The sequence below is a fragment of the Lepisosteus platostomus genome, chromosome 3, assembly GCF_059453375.1.
Source record: "Lepisosteus platostomus isolate fLepPlt1 chromosome 3, fLepPlt1.hap1, whole genome shotgun sequence".
Taxonomy (NCBI): Eukaryota; Metazoa; Chordata; class Actinopteri; order Semionotiformes; family Lepisosteidae; genus Lepisosteus; species Lepisosteus platostomus.
In genome coordinates, this window is record NC_142613.1 from 48,014,917 (window position 1) to 48,038,640 (window position 23,724).

A 23,724-nucleotide genomic window follows, 5' to 3' on the forward strand; every position below is an offset into this window, starting at 1 on the left:
AGTGACACTGATCCATTTTTCCTGTTTATCACCTCCATACATCTAGATATTTTTTAAGTCCTCTGAATTTTTACTTCATTACATTTTTTAAGAAAAAGTTTACAATAACTAAGCTGAAATACTATGAAATAGGAAATTCTTTAGGTTAAGGAATGTTTATTGAATGAATGAAAAGACAGAAACATTTTTATGTGGTAAAGTTTGTACACTTACTTCACTAAAGTGTAATAGATATATCAGATTGGAACAAGGATGCCTTCAGAATTAGGCCAGTGGCACTAAAGTATTGTGCATACTTTATAAACTGTCTAGTAATCACATAATCACACTGCGAAGTTATAAGCAGGAAACAGTCATGAAGTAAAGAACAACTGTACTTGTGCCTGTTTAAATATTTGCATCATATTGTAACGCTTACGGCCGACAGGTACTGTGTAAGAGCCGGCGTACCAGAGCAGGTGACGTCACCGCCCTTCCCGGTGATAGCAGGACTACAGCTACTGGGCTGTAGAGAGATCTCTCTTTAGCTCACGGGGCTGGGTCGCTGCAGACGACGCGGGAGTCCCGGGTTCGAGCCTCAGTCGGGATGGGGCCGACCTAATGCGGCAAGGGTGCCCGCCTGAGCCCCTGTTGCGTTACAATATTTATACTGTACCTGTTTTCACCTGGCAGTTTTTGGAAATATTTGTGCTTCTTTTGTAGTTTCCAGTAATAATTAAGCAGTTCAGTATATATCAACTGACAAAGATTAATAATTAATTATTTCACTATTTTCCAAATAAGAATTGTTTTAGCAAAACAAGTATAAAGGTGAATAACATTTTCTAAGCCATAAACCATTCCTTCAGTGCCTGAAATTGTCAATAATTGTAAAAGGACTGTAAATACATCCTAGAAGGCAGAAGAAAATTAAAATAATTAACTGATAAACTTCATGAAATGTTCTAAATCGGTTAAGACTTATCAAATAAAGATTTGTCCTGTCTCATAGCCTATCAGTTGGGCAAATATGGAGATGCTCTTTTTCTTTCTTCATATACGTTTTATACACGTTTCGCATTAATAGTAGACACAGAGATGTTGTCAATTAATGGCTTTATCAATAATTATAATTACCCCCAATAAATTAACGCTCATTTATAGATATAGGACTTTAATATTTTACAAAAACTCACAAAATCAAATAAACACTGGCAACTTTTGTGTGGTAAACGTTCATTAGATTGTTTAAAATGTGTCTTTAAATTCTGTCTCAGATTTCAATTTGCTCATATTAAGTTCTTTTGGGATTACAGAAGATTATTCAAAGATTTTTAATTTTTTGTTTCTGTAAATAAAAAAATGAAATCAATGATTTTGTGTGCCAAACCCAAATACGTTTCCTATTGCAATATTTTATATATTCCTAACCATTTAAAAGCAACTGTTATATCCAGACATTTTTCCATCATCTTTTTAAGTTATTAATGCATCATTATTACGTTTAATAAAGAATAACAGTAATTGTAAAAGATAAGAATAAAAATGTATTTCATTAAGTGCTACCGAGCACCTTCAAAATCCAAAATGTTTTATACACTTTTTTCTTTGTAGATTAATCTGATTAACAAAATGTATATATTCAGTTTGCCTATCCCATTTTACAAGTAATGCATAAAATAACTAAGACTACTACTTTACATACAGTATCTTATACAGCATATACAGTATTGCTCATGAAGGACCTAAGTTTTTGAAAAAATATATAGTTCAGCATAACCATAAGAGGTCTAAATGGATTATAAAAAACAGTCAACCTTAAATGTAATAAAAACCTTTTTATACTTTATTAACAGTACAATCATTATGACAGCTCAGTTCATTATGCCCAAAAGCCACACTTTCATGCAGTCAGCAATAGCAATTAATTTAGAAATGTATAAATTTTGTAATACATTTTTTATTAACACTGGTTGAAGAAGAGGAGAGGGAGGCACTTTTGCGCACTATCCTTTCAAGCGCTGCAGTATTGATTGATAAAGACAAGCCACCGAGTACAAACAGGCTTAGATGTAATAATTTAAATGACCAAAATTAACATTAAGAGCACATTAGTTAAGTTGTTAACTTAAGTGGCTTATTGCAGTACTTTATTGGAGGTTTAAGAAAGGTTGAACATGTAAAGACCATCAGCATAGGTTGGGTTCTCCAGGCCAGAGATCAGGGCATTTTGCTTCAGTACTGGCCTACAGTATGTATGTCACCACTTCACTAAGTGGGATTTCCCTGCTGGTGGAAACATCCTGTCAGAGCAGAGAGCACGACAACAACGCCCCTTGTTTCTCGGGCTCTCTGTGCTTTCAGTAACTGCTGCTTTAGTTCTCCATCCGAAGATTCAAATGCTGCTTGTTAGCCGTGATTCCTAAGATGTTTCACTCCCAGTGTGCCATCAGCAGCAAAGTCCTGAACCAAGCTGAAGAACAACAGGCATCACAAACAGGGGCAAAATTAACTCCTGGTCTCCAGTGAAAAAATATACTTCTGACTTAATTAAAAAACACTTATATTATGTTGGTCAGACAACAAAAGAAGCAAATATATTTTATGGAAATGGCTTGTGAGGTAAATTTAATACTGTCAAACGTTCCATAATATTATTAAGGTTCTTAAAATATTGCTCTATGTTTTTTGCTTATTTCCTACATTTTCCAAAAGAGAACATAAAAAAAACATTGGTATCAAACTTTCAAGGTTATGCCATAGCAAACCACGAGATGTCATAAACTGAATAGCCCGTAACCCCTTTGGGCCACTCTTTGTTGTAGACTTCAGAGAACATCAATCCGTTTTCTAACGGCTTGCAATTCAGGGTCACAGGCGAGCCAGACCCCATCCCGGCAAGCAACAGACACAAGGCAAGATATGCTGAACATTTCAGAAAACCTTTTGAGTAAACATATTGAATTTTAAATAAATACATGGCCATATTGCAAAGCCTTTAGTGGAAAATGTAGCAGACAAATAAAGCAAAAATTAAGATTTTTTGTCTAGCTCTCCTTGTCAAAATTAACTATTTAATTGCAACATTAATATGTTGATTTTATTTTACTGTCGTGTTTCATGGTACTTTGCACTTGGAGCATGTGAAATCACTGGATGATGAAGTTGAGGCAACCTCTTCTGGTATTCTTCCAGCAAACAAGATATTTTAATTTCTGAGTGCTACCCAAAAAAGGTATTTTTTGTACCGGGGTTAGTTCAGTTTCCCTGGATGGGTCAGGATCCCCCACTTGCAGTACCCATGAAGACTGTATTGATGGGAGGAAGAGACGGCACCATTTCCCTGACTTCAGAAGATTGCCTCTGAGAGGCCATTATATCCTGGGAGGGATACTGGCCAGATGTTCCATACATGCATTGGGAGGAGCCAGAGGAAGGAATTGCACTTGGTATATTTGAACCTGTGTACAAATTCAAACAAACAGAGAAGGGAGATCAGACCTGTCAAGTCTTCCAGTTTACCTCCTAAAACCAGGAGCATTGCTTCATAATTACAAAACTGCAATTTCAAAATTCCACAAGTAAAATGGGATGTTTTTATGTACCATCCTTTGTTTCAGACATTAGTCTGTTATCCAGACTTCAATCATTTAAGTTTTTGTGACACTCTTATGACTAACACTGAGAGATCCTATTACTAAAGTCATTACTCATCTGCAGTGTGTTGATACTAATGGTGGAGAATAGCCTGCATTTTAGTGGTGGATGAAGTCGGTTACGACTTATACAGATTGCAAGGAAGTCCTTCAACCAATCAGACTAATATAATTCTGTAAAGCAAGATGGCTGGCAAAACAATGTCCACTGAAGCTTGTGCCTTGAGATTTTAAACAGCATTGACCATGAGCAGAAAGACACAAATGCGCATCAAAGCAAAAAGGATAGGCTTTTGAAACATGAGCTCTCTTTTTACTCATGAAGCATTCATTGCAGATATTAATATTAATAAAATGTAATCCTTGGCCGCAATTTACTCACCTAGAGGAGCTCGGCAAACTAATCCTGAGGAGTCTGTGTAAAAAGTGCTTGTTGACTTCCTGCCAGTGTCATCTAAGATGTTGAGAGGATCATGGACATCATTGTATGCTGGGACTGACCGTATAGTGCTTACGCTGCTAATAACAGAAACATGTTGGTCTCTCATGGTGCCGATCCTCTGAGTGTCATAACTGCCATTTCCATAGTAACCTGGAAAATTCATGTTAATGTTAATATTTAAACTTTAAAGGCAGCGTCCATTAGGCCTTTAAGCTATTCAACCAAGGTTCAGATATGCAAGACTGCAGAATTCAGATCATTTCACAACGCACTTCAAGGCGGCAGCCTAAGAAATTCAGTTTCATTGTCGTGAACAAAACAAAATGAGGGAGCAGCTCAATACTTCAATTGAGTGCTACAAAAACACACAGCTATCATAATATTTTGACATGACAGAAAGGGCATAGGTATGACAAAATTCCAAAAGAATAAGACATCCTTCTTTCAGAAATTCAACACAAGCTTCAAGGAGTCACAGAGCAAATGCAATAAAAAGAAAAGTTTTAGGCCAAAAAAAGCTGAAACCAGAGAGAAAGATTCTCTCATAAAGGATGGAGTTCATATTACAAAGACACTTTTGACATAAAAAGCCAACAAGCAGTTAGATCTAAATCTGTCCAAAAAAAAAAAACCACTCACCATTTGGTCCAGCAGCTGGATAGGATGTTCCCTGACAGCTTCCACTCAGCGAGTTTCCAATAAAACTGTAGTTCCCCGAGTTAACAAGCTGGAGGCTCTGTGCCTCTGCACCGCTATCTGGCGGGGAGCCAAAACCTGATGTGGTCCTGGAGTTGTAAGGTGAAACAGCGCAGCTGCTGCTGAAATAGTCCTTGGACAGCTGCTGTTCATTGAAAGACGGGTAACGACTGCTGTCCACGCGGTGGGGATACACCACTGGAGGGGCCTGCGCCTGAGACCGGAACAAGGCCTGGTAGTCGGAGCCCTGCGCATAGTAGTTGGGATTGTTCTGGTACATTGGATCAGAGAACGAGGGGCAGCTGCTGTGAGCCTGTAAGGTTGTACAGCCACCCTGGGCTCTCCCTGCCATGGGACCCTGATTTATCACACTCCCTCTGTTCACCAGCGCTGGAGAGATGGGGGGAGTCATTAGTGGGCCGCTGCTCTGGGAAAGATCCATTTGTCCTAAAGGAAGGAGGGAAGGAAAGGAAGGAAAGACAATGTTTTGAACTCTACAAGTTACAAAGTGATACTGTACATGTAAATCTCGATATTAATGCTCTAGTTGTACAATTTGCAGAATTAGGATATATTATGACTATCACGTTTATCCAATATATTCCTAATTATTATTAGAACTATTGTAATTATCTAATGATTTTATTTTACTCTTGTTCAATTGTTGTAATTGCTTTTCACACACATGAACCCACTATGCATCATTTAACTCTCCAAAATATTTACTTACAAAACACTGAATTCATATTACATTATCAACAATGGTTTTATTATTTCAGTATGGTTTATCAAAAAGAAACACCAGTCCTGTTGAAGCCAGGGAATTATTTTTGTGGCATCGGGATCTCTTTAGGTAACTACGACTGGGAAATTTTGAATCATCCTGTTTCAAACATTATCCTGAACTCTGTGTTACTTATGGACAACAAAGAAAGAGCTGCAAAGAAAAAAAAGCTTCATTACAGCAGCAATAATTCACATCAAAGAGAATAAGTATTGCATATCACCTAAAACTAGCTTAAACCTTTATAGTAAAAAAAAATCTTAGTTCACTTTTAAATGTGAAATAGTAAACAGAAATAACACACTTAAATGGGAGTGAAAAATCAAAGCAAAAGTAATTTCTCACTGTGACAAATGTAAATCTTGACAAGTCAGTAAAATGTTTCTTCTCCATTTTGCTAGTTGAGGTTTGGGCTATGTTCTCTGTGGTGCAGCCACCCTTTGGCTCCCAACAGACACCATGTGGTGGAGTACCTGGGATTTGCAGGCTGTCTGATTCTCCACTAGGGAAGACGGCCATGTTTGCGCTCATGCTGTGCTGGCTGGCTGTGAGAGCCAGGTACGTGTGCTCTGACAGCGATTCACTTTTAACAGACGAGTCGTTGGAAACGGAGCTGGATTTATTACGGTTGGCTAAAAAGCAGGAGCTTGGAGATGCTGTGAATGCTGCTTTGCTGGCATCTGAAAAGAACAAAAGATTTTAGTACATTTATGTCCTTAGAAATACTCAACTCAAGTTATTGTACTACACAAGTCTGTGTTCAGATCACTAAAAAGGGCTAAGCAATCATTTTAAAAGTTTTTCTCTGCTTCCCAGGACCTTTGTCTTTTTTATGCATAGTTTTACTAGATTTCCTAGTAGTCACAGTACTGAGTTCAGGTAAAAAGGCTGAAAACAGACAAAAGAAATAAAAGGTAAGGTCAGTAAAATAAATAAGGGCTTTGAACTATATAAAATAATAAAACAATTCAAAGAACATCTCTATATAATATGCTCATAATCAACAATAATTCATATCCCACTAAGCTTGTCGCTGGTAAAAGCGCAAGTTAATACAGAAGAGGTATACTACCGGCATTTCTCATATACTTGTCTAGCAGATTCTGGAGCTCTTGTTCTTTGTCATTGTTGAACTGTGTTTCAATAGCCAATAGAATATACTCATCCAACAGCATTCGGATCAAGTGAAATGAACCTGTCACAGGCAGAGAGAAGATTATCTTGGTGACCATCTCTTACACTTCACTAATACAACTCCAAACACACAAAGAATTACCAAGACATCAAGTGATTTGCTGTCAGTTCCCATTCAAACAATCCACAATTGTTGAAACTCCTCTAGTCTTTAATCTCTGCCCACTGTTTGACCTATCAGTTTGCTTGATAGCTTTTCAGAGTGTTTGGCAACGACACCAAAGGGCAGTTCAGATGAAAGTGGGAGAGCCTCTCTCTTTCCAAATCAGAACACACAAGAAGCTGATAAGAGTTTGCTTATTCGGGACAGGTCATTTCATTTTATTGCTCATGAAGTTATTTTACACATAAACCTGAGGCCACAGCAGATTGTGTTTTACCATGACATAATAAAGTGTAACATTTTTAATATTTAATTTTTCTTGCTTGTTTATGCATGCTTAAACAAACGCACATCTTTTTTTTTACTTTCTAAGCAGTACTTGTAAGTTAATTAAACCACCATAAAGAAAAAGATGTATTGCTTTTTGTTTATAGATCCTATTACTTTCAAATGTCTGTCTTTTTATGGAAAATGCTTCCAATGAGATACACAACAAAAACATTCAAAATAAATGAAACAATAATATTCTGGTGACAATTTGTGTTTACAAAGTAACCAATACCATACCTTTCAGTATGTTAAACCTAGACAGAGGAGGGTGAAAAAGGAATGTGAGGCTTTTCCTTACCAAAACTTGTTGCATTATTCAAGGTGAGGTTGTGCATCACTCTTGCCCCAAAAAAGCTCCATTTTAAAAGGAAATCTTGAGCTCTCTTTTTTAAAGATCGTCCATTTTGTTTACTTGGCTACAAATAGAAGAGGAAATAGTAACGTAAATAAAATAACCAACATTTTAAGCCTTTGAAAAACACATGTAAAGAAAGAATACCTTGATAACTCTGTGTTCCACCACAGTGTCCAGCCATTCAATGAACGATTCCACAGTCGCATTTTTCTTAAGAAGTTCCTTCAGCTCTTGAAACACTGTAATAGAGTCATCTAGTATGTATGAAGGAAAGCACAAGGAATTTTGTTTTCAGAGATTTATAATGATATCACATTTACTTATAATGCAACAAAGTTTTAACTTTGTTTCAGAAAATGATTATTTGATATATATGTAGGTATACAGTATATAGAAAAGGCCTATTGTTCTAAATTATACATAATTACACATTTCCTCAAGAAGACATCTTTTGCTCGATGGAATCTAATAAGTAGGTCAAAATAGAACAGTGCTCTTTGAAACATTTTGCATTTCTCTCTTTTTGAGAAACAGTAGAACCTACTTAGAATATCTAACTTAAAACTGTATGCATTTATTTTTTAATAATATTTAAATATATTTAATAAATAACATCTACTTTTTCTTAGCTTTCTTTTCCACCCTCATTTACTCAGCAAGCAGTAAATATATATTTATATACAGTACACAAAGATATGCATGCACCTTCATATACAGTACATGCATTTTCAATAAGGAAATATCTAAATGAACTACTGCTATGTGTGAATTATTCTGCTTCTCCTAGCTATTATTTAACATATTTTATTTTCCTTGTTTTCTAAGTCATTTGAAAATGCAGGATAAAATGTCATCCACACTTTTTGTTTAAAAAGGAACATTCCCTAGAGCTCAGAGAACAATGGACAGTAGACATATCTGTTGATGCCATTAAGTGAAAAAAACGTTCTTTGAAGTATTATTTTTACCTGAACGGAAATGCTAAAATAATGTCTAGTGAATAATTTTAAAAGCTCCCTTTACTTACATTCTGAGTACAGGTCTGAGTCTTGGTCACTGCTGCTGGACACAGTGAGAAAGGCTTGTGAACCAATGCTGTTTAAATCCACCTTTTCTATGTCACACACCATTGAGTTCACAATATTCTGGTCAAACAAAGCTGGTCTGGCAATCTGACAGAAACACGCAAACAGCAAATACACAACGATTTATTTACACAATAAATGAAGGATTAAAATAAAGTACTTAAGAGAACATGCATTTGTTATGTGGTATCAAATCCAGTCTATTAATCTGAATTAACCAGCAGAGTCTAGGAAGTACATAACTTTAAACAAATAGAGATCTGACTGGATCCCTCTTGGAATATGATTTACAGGCCATGTGAAAGTCCTGTTCTACTCTTTTTAATAATTTCAAACAATATTTCTTTTTTCAGTTGGATTAGGCCTATTTTACAACCTGTGCGAGATGCAAAAATGATGTCTGGCGTTTTAAGGAGGACACAAATCTGCGTGCGATAGGCAGCTTTTTCTCAGGGAGGGTCTCTGGAAGATTTTCAAAAGATGAGACCATCCAGTGTTCCCAGTGTTTTGCGAAATTCCTGATTTCAGCGAGCAGGCTGACACAGACAAAACAAATCAACACACTATCAATTTAGATTTCAGACAGTACCATATTTAATGGTCATATCAAAATATTTTTTAACTAGATCTGCTTGCCTTTCTGTCAAATGGAAAAGTTATAGAAAAACAATAAAGCCATATTAAGATTAACACAAAACTCTTGATTTCCTACTTTACAGTGCAACCTAAGTGAAATAATTCTCAATTTATTCGTTGAAATATTTGCTATTTGCAATTTGTAAAGCATTTAAAATCTGACCCATTATTTGCCTTTGTTTAGAATTTACCTTTTACAAAACACACATTAGTAATACCAATTAACATTACCTTAACAATGCCAGCTAGAACATGGCTACAGACCCACAACAACCCAAAGAAAAAAGCAATATTGCCTTGAATTCAATAGTTTAAAAAAAAAAACATAACAGCAGATATAAAAGGATGTACTGTACTACATTTTACCTTTCTGGCATCTCCTGCATTGTAGCAGGAATTAGGACATCTGTCAATACCTATAAAACACAAAATAGGACCTAAGTTTTAGGCTTTTTTTTTTTAAAAAAAAGGACCACAAAATCCATTGGATTTAAAGATGAAGTAAATACTTACTTTATACAGTATTGAGTCACAGACACAAAAAATGTCAACAATAATGGGATTATCCAATAGAGGTAAGAGGTGATCTGGCATTCCCTGCCAGAAATGGAGCAAGAAATTCTGTATCTGAAACAGAAAAACTAGTATAAGGAGCTTTCCTTCAATTACAATAAGAAAGGAGAGAATATTTTTTGTGATACTTACCTCTTCAAAGTTGCCATTTATTGCATTGTCCAAGATGCACTGGCAGTGGGTTTTGTACATCATGATAAGCGTGTCAACCTATTTTTTTAAAAAATATATATTATTAAGTCATTATGTACATACTGTAGGTCCTACAGTGGCAAAATAAGCTCAGTTTGTAAAGAAAAATGGGACTATTGACATTTCGAAGAACAGTGAAGCCATTGCTAAGAACACAGCAAATTATATAATGCAATACTGGAATTCCTGTCCAATATTACAAGGTTGATAATGCCTCTCTGAATGGAGGCATGAGCAGGGTATAATTCCTCTAAGGCATACCTTTTCTTTAGAAATGGACCCTTGAAGCAGCAGATGTTGAGCACTTGGAAATTCGGGGAGTAGAGTCCCTGTCTTTGAGCTGAGGGAATACTTGCGGGTGAACCCTCCCTGCAAAATGCCATCGAGAAAACAATTGAAATTCAACATTTAAAGGAACTTTTCATCCATAGAGCACACACTGCTATCCAATCCTGATCTTGGAAGCCAAGTATGTCGACAGATCTTCTAAGCCTCTTTATAACAGCTGGGAGAAGCCGTTAAATTGGCCAGTTAAGCTAACAAGATCATTTCGTTTAATAAGAGCTAGTTTAAACCAAAGCTGTTTTGATCTTTGGGGCTATGTACCATTTCACTGTCTAGCACCGAACGGCACTGAGCCTGTCAAACATGATTTAGATGGATTGATATTTTATTGTCCACTGCTGTTGAAATTTGTCAACTTCTCCCACAGATGTACTAAACACATAAGCAAAACATAAGAGTCACATAAAATCACATGAAATCACAACAACAGTATGTGATACATAAATAAATAGGTAGGGGGGACTACATTCACATATCTTTATTGAGTAGTTTTACTGTGGATATTGTAGTAGTTTAATGTAAGACTTCTTATAAATGTTTTTATTTGAATTTGGTAGCCTTACCATTTCCCTGATGGGGGTATTATGAACTGAGAATGGAGGGGGTGTGTGGAATCATCTGTGAAGTTCCTTGCCATTCTGAAAACTCTATTATGATATAAATTGCAGAGCTGAGCTGATGTTTCCCAATTATTGTTCCTGCCATTTTCACAATCCTGGACAGTTTGGTTTTGATTTTTCAGCCCCAGGTTTCTATGCCAAACATCATGTTAAATGCCAGGATGCTCTCAACTAGGCTCCTCTAGGATATTTTGACTAACATGAAAGTTCTTGGGTCTTTGAATTAAAAACAGTCACTGATCAATTTGTTTCCAGATATTAAAAAATCTCCACAGCCTCTACAGACTGACCATTGAGCATTACTGTCTGCAAAGATTACCCTCCATCAGTTTTAGCATTGAAAAGAAGCTCTTTAGTTTTGGTTTAATTTCCAATGTGCTGGATTGGCACCAGTTTCAGGATACTGATGTTTTTAAAGTAAGTTTGCTCACTTAGAGCTTGGTCCTCTATCTGATCTGCATATTTAATCAGACTGGCTGCGCCATTCTGAATCTGCATCTCATTAGTATATATTGAGAACAGAAGAGACAATACAACCCTGGGGAGCACCTGTATTTAAAACCAATTCGTCTGAGAATATGCCATTCATGTGGACTCTCTTGAGGTCGATCTGTAAGGAAATCTTTGATCTAGCGTATAACATTCCCATTCACATTCAAGTCAAAATGATGTTGTAAAAGAGTATTTGCATGGTTATAGAAGCAGAGTTAAAATCAATGAAGAGAGCTCGAACAAAAGAATTTGAGTGTTGAAGGTGCTCGGCTATGGAATGTATTAATTTTATCAGAATTTAGAAATTCTTGAGCCTCATATTTAATAGGAAAACAAAAACAAAACAATTTAAGAACAGCATATTCATCCAGCCATTTTATAAGCACTTTATCCAATACAGCGTTGCAGGGGAGCCAGAGCCTATCCTGGCAATCAACAGGTGCAAGACAGCATACAGCCTGGATGGGATGCCAGTCCCAGAGCACCTGGCAGAAACCCAGACCGACACAGGGAGAACACACAAACTCCACACAGGTAGCACCCAGGGCCCTAGTGCTGCAAGGCAGCAATACTAACTTACAGCCTTGCCGCCTGCAAGGCGCCTGTTCATTTTATCAGAAAATTAGCCCATAATTACAAACAATATGAGTAATTATGCAGATAATATTGCAACCATTAACTTAATGTTAAATGGTCATTAGAACCAGATGGTACAAAACTAAATGTTGCACGGTAATGCACATCCAAAAAGAATGCTGCTTCAGTCAGGCAAATTAATGTAAGTCCATTAGTGCTACCAAACGATTCAAAAGCCATCCCTTTAAAAAACACTAATGAAATTAATGCCCTACCTCCTTTCAGTACTGGTACATAATGAGTATAGAAAGATTTCATTGTGCTTCAGACAGCTAATGCCATTTATATATAATTTAGACGCCAAGGGGCAAATGTGCTTACTCCTTTCTTTTTGTTGTTATTGTCAGGTAGGATGTTCAACATCTTTACCACTACAAAAAATGAACACCCAACTAATTAACACATTTCCTGTTTTAATGTTTGTTTCAGAAGGTGTTAGATAAAACACTGGGTACAAAAGAAAAAAAAAGTACAAAAGTACAAAATTGACATCAATAATATATAGTAATTGTACAATGCCCAATTAACACCTTATTTAGAAAATTGTACACAATTGCAGTCAGCCGGATACCACAACTACATTTTACAGTTATGGAAACCAGTCCAAGGAAAGCCAAGGAAGTACATTCACAGACTCAAAGGAATGTACTGCACTGAAGCGTGAACAGACTAGGAGAAGTTCTGATTCAAGTATTAAAATTCAACATCTTTAGACTCAGCAGGGAAACAGGAACCAGAGGACATGGTGTTTAGCCCTGGTGTGAGTGTGTACATGTGTCTATGTTCGGGTCTGGCCCACCATGGATTCAGGGTGTCCTGTGCCCGCTGCTTGCCAGGATAGGCTCAGGTTCTCACTCCACTCTATACTGGATAAAGCAGTTAAGAAAATGGATGGATGAACAACAGTATATTTTAAAATCCTTGAAATGTATCGATTATAATGTGAAACCTCTTTATACTGCTATTACTCCCGTGCCAAAGAAGCCTAACATGGCTCTCGACAATCTTAACAACTTTCGCCCCATCTCCAACTTACCCTTTCTCTCTAAAATTCTAGAACGTGCTGTCACACTTCAGTTACATAACCACCTCATGACAAACAACCTTTTCGAACCCCTCCAATCTGGCTTCCGTCAACTTCACAGCACAGAAACCGCCCTAGTCAAAGTCACCAACGATCTCCTAATAGCTTCTGATTCTGGTTCTCTTTCCATACTCATCCTTCTTGATCTCAGTGCTGCCTTTGACACTGTTGACCATAACATCTTACTTTCTCGTCTCGAGACTGTGTTTGGAGTCTCTGACATTGCCCTCAAATGGTTTAAGTCTTACCTCACTGATCGCTGTCACTTTGTCTCTCTCAATGGGTACAGGTCTGAAATTGGTCTTGTCAAGTCTGGTGTCCCCCAGGGCTCAATACTGGGCCCCTTGCTCTTCAGCATTTACATGTTCCCACTTGGTCAGCTTTTAAGATCACATGGCCTCAGCTTTCATTTTTACGCTGACAATACTCAAATATACATCCATACCAAACCCGACACTGATGTGGCTGTCTCTATTCTATCTAATTGCATCTCTGACATAAAAATTTGGATGACTCAAAACTTCCTTCATCTTAACTGTGACAAGACTGAAGGCTCTGTACTTGAGCTTAAATCAAAATTGAAAAACCTTGGGGTTATATTCGATTCTGGCTTAACATTCGACCCACATGTACAGCATACTGTCAAAACATCTTTTTTTCACCTTAGAAATATCGCAAGACTACGCCCTATGCTATCATTAACTGTGGCTGAAAAGCTGATCAACATATTTGTATTCTCTAGAATTGACTACTGCAATGCTCTACTCCCTGGGGTATCTAAATCTACTCTGAACAAGCTGCAGTATGTCCAAAATTCTGCAGCCAGAATCCTGACCAGGTCTTGTGCAAGTGTTCACATTACTCCTATCCTGGAGTCCTTGCACTGGCTTCCGGTCAAATTCCGTGTTGACTTTAAAATCCTCATGCTCACCTATAAGGCTTTACATGGCTTGGCACCTCAATACCTGTCTGAACTTTTATCGCCCTACTCCCCACCTCGGAACCTCCGCTCTTCAAATTCTGCCCTCCTTACTGTCCCCTAAGCCCGCCTTCTCCTGCTATGCCCCCAAGCTCTGGAACTCTTTGCCCAAGGATATTAGAGAGTCACCTTCTCTAAACTCCTTCAAATCTAGACTCAAAACCTTCTTCTTCAGAAAAGCCTTTACTTAACTGGTTCCACTCTTCACCCCTCTGCTCTTCTTAATACCACCTTCCACGGTCTCCTCTATTGTTATTGTTGTATTGTTGTAATTATAATTGTGTCCTATCTTGTGAAATCTTCTTAATTATTGTTGTAGTCTTCTTATTTATTGTTATTGTCATCCTGTAAAGCGCTTTGAGAAGCCACCTTTAAAGGCGCTATATAAAATAAAGTTTTTTATTATTATTATACTCTACATGCACAAGATATATTTGCAATTCTCTATATTCATTTTTCCATAGTTCACTATTACTGATCAGCTCAAGACAAATATTGTACCTCCTGTCAATATATCATGTCATATTTTTACTTTTGGTAAAGTGAAAACTTAGCAATATCTAAAGTTTTTATTTGAAGAAAAAATAAAGCACACGAGTTTATCAGAATTTCTAAATTTAGAAACGGTATTCAATTCTGCTTTAACCCCAAAGTGGCACTGCCACTTCTGTCACTGGCTCCATCACTGCGGGTATGGCTGGTGTTACCATGGTAACCTGCCACACCTCCACTCTCCTGTCAACGCTGGCTACCACGGACGTATAATCAGACAGAAAGCTTGATCACCTGTGTATGACTAGGGGCATCCCAGCCTTAGACAGAGCACATCCTTAGACAGAGCAGGCTACTTGACGTCAGGTCAGAGTGCACTCGGGAATCTGGCATTCTGTTTCTGAGCCTTGTTCTTCCTGTTTCCATGTTACCTAGTTTGCTGCTCTTGTTCCTCTGTTTCTGTGTTGCTGTCTCCTGTTCCTGTGTTCCCCAACTTGTGATATGTCTGGATTTCCAACCTGCCCTTTCTAGATCTGCTCCCCGGTTCTTCCCATGTCTGTGGCTTTCTCGATGTTTCCTTGGTCAGTGACTTTTTTCGGATTTTCCCCTTGTGCTCTCTCACTGAGATTCGCTGGATCTGACCCTCGCTTTGCTGTAACCCCACAGTTCTCACGGATCCCTCTTGCTGCTTAGGATGGTGTGGTACTCTTCGCAGCCTCAGTGCTCAGACCACTTAGCCTGGCCCCCAGTGTGCGCACAGCACTGCTGCCACCCTGTGTGCTTTGCTTAGGATCAGTCAGCGCTCTGCTCACGCCTTGCTCTCTGGTTGGTCTGTGTCTACCCGCCTTTGCTCGTTCAAACCCCAACAGAGGTCCGCCCCCCCAGTCACCCAGCACATAACACGTACTTGCAGTGATTCTGGAGCATGCAGAGACAATGTTTATCAAATTCCTGCATTTATATAGATGTTTTTCATCCCAGTGGATTCCAAAAAGGCTCTGCAATTAATTCTCTCACATCCTTCTCTGGATATACAAATCGCCATCTTCACGGAAGTTGCTATGAAAATGTGTGTGTGTGGAAAAGATTACTCTTCGTATATAATTAACACCAAAGTTATGGAGGAGGCTTGTGAATAGAACGGGTCTTTTCGCAAAGCTACAAAACCATTTTAAAAGCTACTGTTTATGTCTCAGTCTTACAATTTTATACTGTGCCATAACATAAAAAAAAACATGGGTTTGAATGTAAATTGGCGTCTCTCACCAAATATTCCACAAGGTAGCAGATGCATACAGCTACAGTATGCTGACCTCATGCACCTGAATCTCCATCACTGGTTTCCAAACAATTTATATCTTAAACCAAATCAAAACAACTGGAGAACCTGAGATACTGTACATGTATCAGTAATTAAAAATCCTTGCAAGTGTAGGTATACACTTTATTTAAGTACTTTATTAGATACTGAGTTCACTACATGATCACGTGTATGTTAATTAAAATGTTAATGTAAATCATATGCTGGAAAATGAACAGAAACATTGCATCAAAAAGTAAAAAGCACTAGTAATTAAACTTGTACAACTTAGAAAACAGCTAGGCATTATCCTATTAATGTTAGCAACCACATTTGACAACTTAATTACTTATTTATAGTTTCCCCACTTACCACTTACCACTTCAGGACTGGTCTATAAGTAGAAATTAACCCTCTTTAACTGCCTCTGTCCTAAACTTCATACACTAGTAATGTCAATGGGAGACACTTTCACTTTGTGAGGCTACAAACTAGATCAAGAAAATGAAGGATGATTCCTCAAGGAGCTCTGTAACCATAGTGTGAAATTTTCCCCCAAAAAGCACTAACACCATAAACAATCAACATATTCTTAACTTACACTTCTTTGACTAAAATTAAACCTACATATACTGTACAGTGTCATAATTCAATAACAGTAATCTTACCTCATTCTTTAGCTTGCTTCCAGAAAATCTAAAATAAAAAAAACTTTAGATGGTGACAAAGTAACATTTTGAAGAGTAACTCATGTGCCCTTTGTATTTATTCATACCTCAAGTTAGAACAAAAAGTATCATATAACAGAAAGATCTGCAGATTGGATAATGTGTCCTGCTGAAAAAAGTCATACTGTAAACATAATAGCATCACACAGAGAAAAAAACACATTTGTCATAATTCAAGTCCAGAAAACATAGGAGTCACACTTATTCACATCTATTAGTAAACCTTTAAATAAAACCTAGTTAAAAACTCCTTTCTCAATCCTTCTCTTAGTTATGGATTACACTGACAAGACACCCCCTGTTGTGTTCTATAAGGTTTTTGCACTTCTGATGGGAGATTATTGTCTGTTTCTCTAGGCAGAGTTGATTTCAATCCACAAATGATGGACCGAAGTCTACAGATTAAAGTTCTGAAGAACATTTATTTTGTGTTCAGCTTAGCTAAGCACTGACACCCAATGCACTGTATGGTTTGAATCACTGTTATACTATTTTTGCCTAAGCTTGAGTTTCTTGGCAGAAGGAACCAAGTGTTAACCCACTCATGTCCTGGTGCATGTTGGTATTCATGATTTCCCCAATTTTCCCTGTTTTATCAATGAATACAGGACCAGTAAAAGCAGAATAACCATAAAACATGACAGAACCCCCCCCCCCCCACTGTCACTGTGAATGTTGTCTCAATGTAAGCACATTCCAACCATTTTCTCCCTGCTATATCCAATTCAGGGACGCAGAGAAGCTGGGAGCTGGAGCCTATCCCGGCAAGCAATGGGTGCAAGGCAGGATTCACCCTGGACAGGACACCAATCCATCGCAGGGCACACACAGAGTCATAAACATACACACTCTCACTCCAAGGCCACTTTTCTTCCTAGAAGCCAATTAATCTACCAATAAATCGTTGGGCAGTGGGAGGAAACTGGAGAACCCAGATGAAATAACTGCACCGGCATGCTGCCCCGATAGCATGTTCAAAAAGCTCAAATGTTGTTTCGCCTGACCATGTCCTGGGTCTAATTGTCATGCAAAAATATTGGACTTTTTGTCAATAAAGAGACTTCTGCCACAAAAGAGACCTACCCCTTGCAACTCAGCCATGATTGTTCTATTAATGCACGTTTCTTGAAGACACCAATTTGTGTTGGAGATCTTCAACTGTTGCCTGATTTACAGTCTCCTGAACCACGTGTCTCACAGCTCATGGTAGCACGAAACACCTGCATTCTCTTCATGGCAGGGTTGCCATTATACCAGTAAATTTATATTTCCTAATAATGGACACTACAACGTAGATTCAGCTTTTAGTGGATTCTTTTACAGACATCTCCCAGTTAGTGGATGTCAATGCGCATTTGCCTGCAGTCTTTGAAGAGCTGTTGGACCCTAACCATCAAATCTAATCCAAGTTTGTTTATCGAATGCACAACAATACAGTGTGCAGCGGTAGTTGCTGGCAATGAAATGTCTTTTCTGCGAGCTCACAAAAACCAAGAATCACAAGAATCACAAAAATAAAAAGAAATCACAAAAATCACAAAATTAATGTAACGAAAATAAGATTACATAATAACGGATAATAATGTGATAGAAAGTGAATAAAACTCAATATGAATAGAGCTGCTATGTGTCCATGGTGTATGCAATATATACAAGTAGGGCAGTATGCTGAATACAATGAAAACAGAATATCTTTGTAGCCATTACGGGTGATTTGCTATAGGAGCTGCAGGTTGGCTGAGACGGGTGCTGCTTCTGAATCTCTTCCATGTGTTACCTTCTTTCACACCCCAGAGAAACAGAGAACCTTCAGAGGCCTCTACAAAGCCGCAATTTTAGGATGTTATTCTGGAATTGTTTTTGTTTTTTTATTTAAAACAAGATCAAAAGGAGCAAATAAATGTGGCCTTCATGTTTTCCAGATTTTGTTTAAGGATTTATGATAAATATGACTTTGTTCTGAGCAATGATATAATGATGTCACTAGAAGACTTTTGTAATTGTTTTAAAAAAGACACATTATCTAACCCAAAAATCTTTCAATTACGTGACGTTTCTGTTTAAGGGTATGCATCTGGAAGTCATTTAATATTTGTGTTTACTATGTGTTAAGAAAACTACCAATGGTGCAGTTTATTTCAGTCTTTTCAGTTTTTTATTATGCAACAAATACTTTTATACACAATATACTCTCCCTTCTACTGTATTTGTATATATTAGTTCTAGGGTATGAGAAAAATACTTTTCCCAAACAAATATTTCTTGGTAAATAAGAATCAAGATATCATTATTGAAGTCTAAAATGAAATATAGTATCTTTTACGCAGGAAAGATGAACGCAGATTTAATTTATAGCATGGAAACAGATTGCTCTTTGTTTGGTACACTGGACAGCATGTGATGCACTTTTCCGGCCTGCTTCTCCTAAGACAAATACCATTTATGCTATCAAGCGGTTGACTAATAAAGAAGGCTATACTGATAACAGCAATAATAAAAAGAGAAAAAAGGACAGTTGGTATTCACTGCCTGAACTTACCTCGTCAAACCTTTTCCTGAGTACACGGAGTGGTAGTATGCACTGCTTTCTTTAATCCCAATTCCGTAATAATGATATCTGTATGACATTAAAAAAGGATCATTGTATTTTGTTGTGGAAACAAAACAAAAACACTTTTTCTCCTAACTACAACGGAAACCTCAAAAATAGTAGGCACTGACGGCTGTTCAAATACTGGAGAGTTTACTTAAGGATTAAGGAACTGTAACACTTTTCTGACCACCAAAACTATGAAAACATTTTATGACTGGAAAGTAACCTTAAGGTTTTTTCTTATTCCTTTATATTCGGAATGTATACTGCAAATTCTAAATTGTTAGTTTACAGTATAAATACTATTATTACTAGACATTTTTAAAAAGAAGCAATGAGCCAATTTAACTTTATGTTTAAGCCACTACTACATATAATCTATACACAGAATATAAGCTTTTAAAACAATTAAGTGCAACAATTAAGCACTGAATTGTATATATTTTATTATGCTACTTAAATAACACGCTTTGGAAAGCTTTGGAAATGTTTCCCTCTATGCAATGACTAAATTGATGACAATATAACAAACTTTTAATATAGATTTTCCTAAATTATGGCTAATGCAAATATTGTAATTAAGTTTGAACTCTAAATAATGTATTCCCTGTTTTACAATTAGACCCTTATTAGACCCTATAATACAACATCTCATTAAACACAACATATGTTACACTTCCAATACGAAGGCAAATACATTTAAGTCGTTTTTAAAAAGCATATACTGTATACTGACGTTCCTGAAGTGACTGTATTATTTGTACCACTAGAAAGATAATAAATAAGAAATAAAATTGTATCACTGTTCCTAACACATTCAGGAAACTTCAGTACAAAATTAAAACCTCTTTCATCTTGTTAACAAAATAATTCACAAAGCTCAGGGAAGTTGATAACTGGGGTCCTACTTGCCTATTTTAAAAATATTCGTTATTTTTAATATCAGAATTCATTTCTCTGAAAGCAAATCCATTACATCATCTTACTTAACCATTAATGACTGTAACAATATCATATCTGATATTTTTCTTTAAAAAGTATGCATTGCATTGTAAAATTAACATGAATTAGGTGCTGCATTTCAATCTGTCCTTACTTTGAGTGGCCTCTAGTCCCAAGTCTCCTTGTAGTAAGAAGAGGAAATTTTTGTCGAATAGTCTGGAAATAAAAACCAGAGTTTAACTGTAATGTCCCATAACTTTATTGTAACTAACATGAGAAAATAAAAAAAATTAGAAAGTCAAGGTGTAAAGCACAGATTAATACCCTTCATTGGCTATAGGTTCAGCAAGTACTTGTTGACTGTGCTTAAAGTTCTGCTTTTAGCTTTTTTAATTATAGGAATGATTAGTAAATATTAAGTTTAAATTCATGTATCAACACACATTAAAGGTTTTTTTAAAAAAATACAATCAATTGTGCAAAAAATGGCGAACACGTGACGTTCAAAGTATGTCATAACAGATGCACTGTAAATATTAATGATCACTATAAATCACAGGCAAAGGATTTTTGCAGTGGATCTGAATAATTTAATGAAAATAAGTCTAGGAAAAAAGTCTGTCTATGTGTTGGCCAGTTTATATTTGTTGCACAATATCAAATGCAACAAAGTTACAGTATACAATGTCTCCAGCATTCACACAATCTCGACATATTCGCACTCCAAATTGTATGTGCATCTCCAAATCGATCTTTTGTATGAATGTGACGAATGTTTCTTTCGAAAAATTGCCGTAAAGCATTTTCAGTGAAATTTCATGACGATGTTAGAAGTGCAATATATATATAATTAATAATATGAATAATATATAATTATTAATTATTATCATAATATGAGCAGACGGAACGTATTTCACCTTCCCAAATGTCGCGGCGCAAGCAGGGTCTAGTTTTTCTTTCCTGCAGAAATCTAAGTAATGAGCATACAAGATACATCTTGGCAAACACACTCCTTCACATACGATATAGTTTTCTTCAAGCCTAGAAAAAGAAATACATAATTACAAATCTCTCTAAAACTATAAATCCTTCTTGGTGTTTAAAATGTAAATATGAACAAAAAAATCAGTTTTAGTGCTGAAACAGAGAAATGTCAGTTTCTGCATGTCTCCGTGTATTGATGGGTTATTTGAAAGATCTTCACAGGTTTCTGAGATAAATAATTTCCAACTTTTCATCTAGTTTTGCAAAATTGTAATATTATTAGCTAAAAAATATGTTAGAACGTCTTTAAACATACCACTGTAAAGTCAGCTGTGTCTGTTTTTTCTTGTCTTTGATAATCTGAGTAATACTTTTCTTCTGAATGGACCGTTTGAAAACCAAATTCTTTCTGCTTTCTGCCGACTCGAGATCCTCTTCAGAAGAAGGCGTTTCATTGCAGTCATCGATTTCTACCAGACATTAAAAAAGAAAATTCATTGAATCCAAATATTGCTTATTAGTACCGTCTGAATGCCTCCTAAAGCAGACAAAATCAATTTGTAACCCTCACCTGACTTAATCCCTAAATCCTCGTCTTCCTCTTCAAACTTCGAAACGGAACTAGTTGTTAAATCTCGACTGGGCTCCTTTTCATCGCCCAGGAGAGTCAAATAGGGCTCCTCTTCTGTTCTACAGTGGATCTTCGGGGGCGGTTGCAGGTGATGGAAAGCGTCCTCGCCATTTGAGCAGTCAGAACTTCTTTTCGTTGGCATTTTAAAATAAATATGGTAAAAAAAAGAAAAATAAATATTTGGTTCAAAACAGGGATGATGAAGATCCTTAATATTATTGCAGTGGACTCATTCCAAAACAATACAGTCCTTGGCATCCCAAACTTAAAATTTCTGTAATATCTCGACTATAATGGTTTGCTCCCCAGACCCGGTGGTATCGCAGGTTTCCCGTGTAAAGAAGATGTCATTCTAAGCTGTACCGAGTCCATCTAACCTGGGAAGGCAGTTTAACTTCATTGACCCTTTCGATACTCGTGTTTACATTAGAAATTTAAAGTAAATCTAAGGAACACGCCTTTTTGTTGGCACAACGTTAATATCAGAATAAAAGCTGGTGACAAATAACAACGTTTTGCTTTGATCCATTAGCTTTTACTACGAAAACGACACTGCCTTCAGTCCTAATTAAAACTAAAGGCAACGTCACAGTGGTGAATAAGATTTATCATTTGCAAAACACGGGGAGCAGATTCAGGCGTTAATGATTAACTAAAGCAGACAACCATATCTGATTGTGCCTGTGTATATTGTATTCTAACAAGGACCGCTAAACCTTGGGCACAGCAAGGGACGAGTATCTATTCAGAAGTTATTTTAATAACCTCTGGCCCCTGGATACAATTCTCATCTTCTGAGCAGTTAGTCATGTTTAGTATAAGCCTTTTTGTTTTCTGTCACTAAAAGATCATGGTAAGATCAATGCTTAAAGATACTTTGATTTTCTGTACCCATTTTTGTGTTAACATCTCTCCAACAACAGGCCTATTGCAGCCCATTACTAAGGTGCTCAAAATTAGTATACAGTAAACCCATTATGTCACCTTTCTACAGTATATGTCACCAAGACCAGTCTAACACATTATAACTACACAGTAAACGATCCAGTGCTTCATGGTCTTATCTATGTAATTATCTAGATCACATGATCTGAGGTTTACTGTAATTAAATCAGTATTTACATACGTTTTGAGAAACAATATTAAACATATAAGAAATCGGTTATTTAGTGTTGAAATGTAATCATCATCATCGTCATTTATTTTTACTTTTCAATAAACTTTTTTTCTTTTTTGCTCCATCTTATATTAAAATGACACTGATCCAGGTTGTAAATATCCAAAGATTTTCAAAACTTAGAAATAACCTTTCTTTTTCCATGTTTTAAATTGTATAGTAAAAATCTGCAAAATAATTTTATTTCAAACAAAAGTTATAGTAAACAATAGTAATTAACTGAAATATAATGCAACCAACAGAACTAAATTCTGCTTTTCAAAAGATTTTGAAGAATAAATGGTAAAACATTGATTGCAAAATTGTATAATTGTTACATTCATTCTATAATCTTTTCATTACAGGCATTTTAAAATATTCACAGCTGTATGGTGTATTCTGTACTTTATATATTTTTTATCAACCAATATCAATGATCAATTAATGCTTATTGTTGTAGATAAACTATTAATCACATCCATCAAAGCAACTTATTGCTTCCTAAATTAAAGTTGCTCTTTATGAGAATAAATTACCCATCATTTTTAATTGAAGACTAAATTTAAGTATTTTTTAAATGAATGGAAAAAAAGTATTTGTTTTACATGCTGATCACTAAACTGCTAAAAAGTATGTTACTGAAATTAAATCTAATTCAAATTTAATACATGAGTTTTCTTAATAATTAACCTTGTATACCTTGTAAACTTGTATAAT

The 23,724-nt window shown here is 36.4% G+C and overlaps 1 protein-coding gene across 3 annotated transcripts; it reads right to left on the reverse strand.

Annotated features, from left to right (window-relative positions):
- Positions 1 to 1,513: 1,513 nt before the first annotated feature.
- On the reverse strand, positions 1,514 to 22,451 carry rfx6 (regulatory factor X, 6). Of its 3 annotated transcripts, XM_088625833.1 has the most exons (20): positions 21,792 to 22,450; positions 21,537 to 21,690; positions 21,154 to 21,277; positions 20,391 to 20,452; positions 19,241 to 19,318; positions 16,642 to 16,669; positions 10,287 to 10,394; positions 9,966 to 10,043; positions 9,774 to 9,887; positions 9,627 to 9,676; positions 9,001 to 9,160; positions 8,567 to 8,711; positions 7,684 to 7,793; positions 7,483 to 7,600; positions 6,630 to 6,752; positions 6,031 to 6,237; positions 4,717 to 5,220; positions 4,018 to 4,227; positions 3,228 to 3,440; positions 1,514 to 2,452 (listed from the first exon to the last, which is right to left on the reverse strand). In XM_088625833.1, the coding sequence occupies exons 1-19, from the start codon at positions 21,991 to 21,993 to the stop codon at positions 3,256 to 3,258; spliced, it is 2,760 nt and encodes a 919-aa protein (XP_088481959.1). In that variant the 5' UTR covers positions 21,994 to 22,450; the 3' UTR covers positions 1,514 to 2,452; positions 3,228 to 3,255. The 3 variants fall into 3 exon arrangements, with proteins under 3 accessions (XP_088481959.1, XP_088481960.1, XP_088481957.1); XM_088625834.1 differs by having other exon boundaries at positions 1,514 to 3,440; positions 7,684 to 7,778; positions 21,792 to 22,451; XM_088625831.1 differs by having other exon boundaries at positions 1,514 to 3,440.
- Positions 22,452 to 23,724: the final 1,273 nt, after the last annotated feature.

What these genes read in the sequence shown, in the direction of transcription:
- rfx6 (XM_088625833.1), bottom strand. Translation starts at nt 21,993, where the DNA reads ATGCCAACGAAAAGAAGTTCTGACTGCTCAAATGGCGAGGACGCTTTC. An exon ending in GGTCCATTTCTAAAGAAAAG is followed by an intron (nt 10,044 to 10,286) that starts GTATGCCTTAGA and finishes TTAAAAAAATAG; the next exon opens with GTTGACACGCTTATCATGAT. An exon ending in GTGACTCAATACTGTATAAA is followed by an intron (nt 9,677 to 9,773) that starts GTAAGTATTTAC and finishes TGTGTTTTATAG; the next exon opens with GTATTGACAGATGTCCTAAT.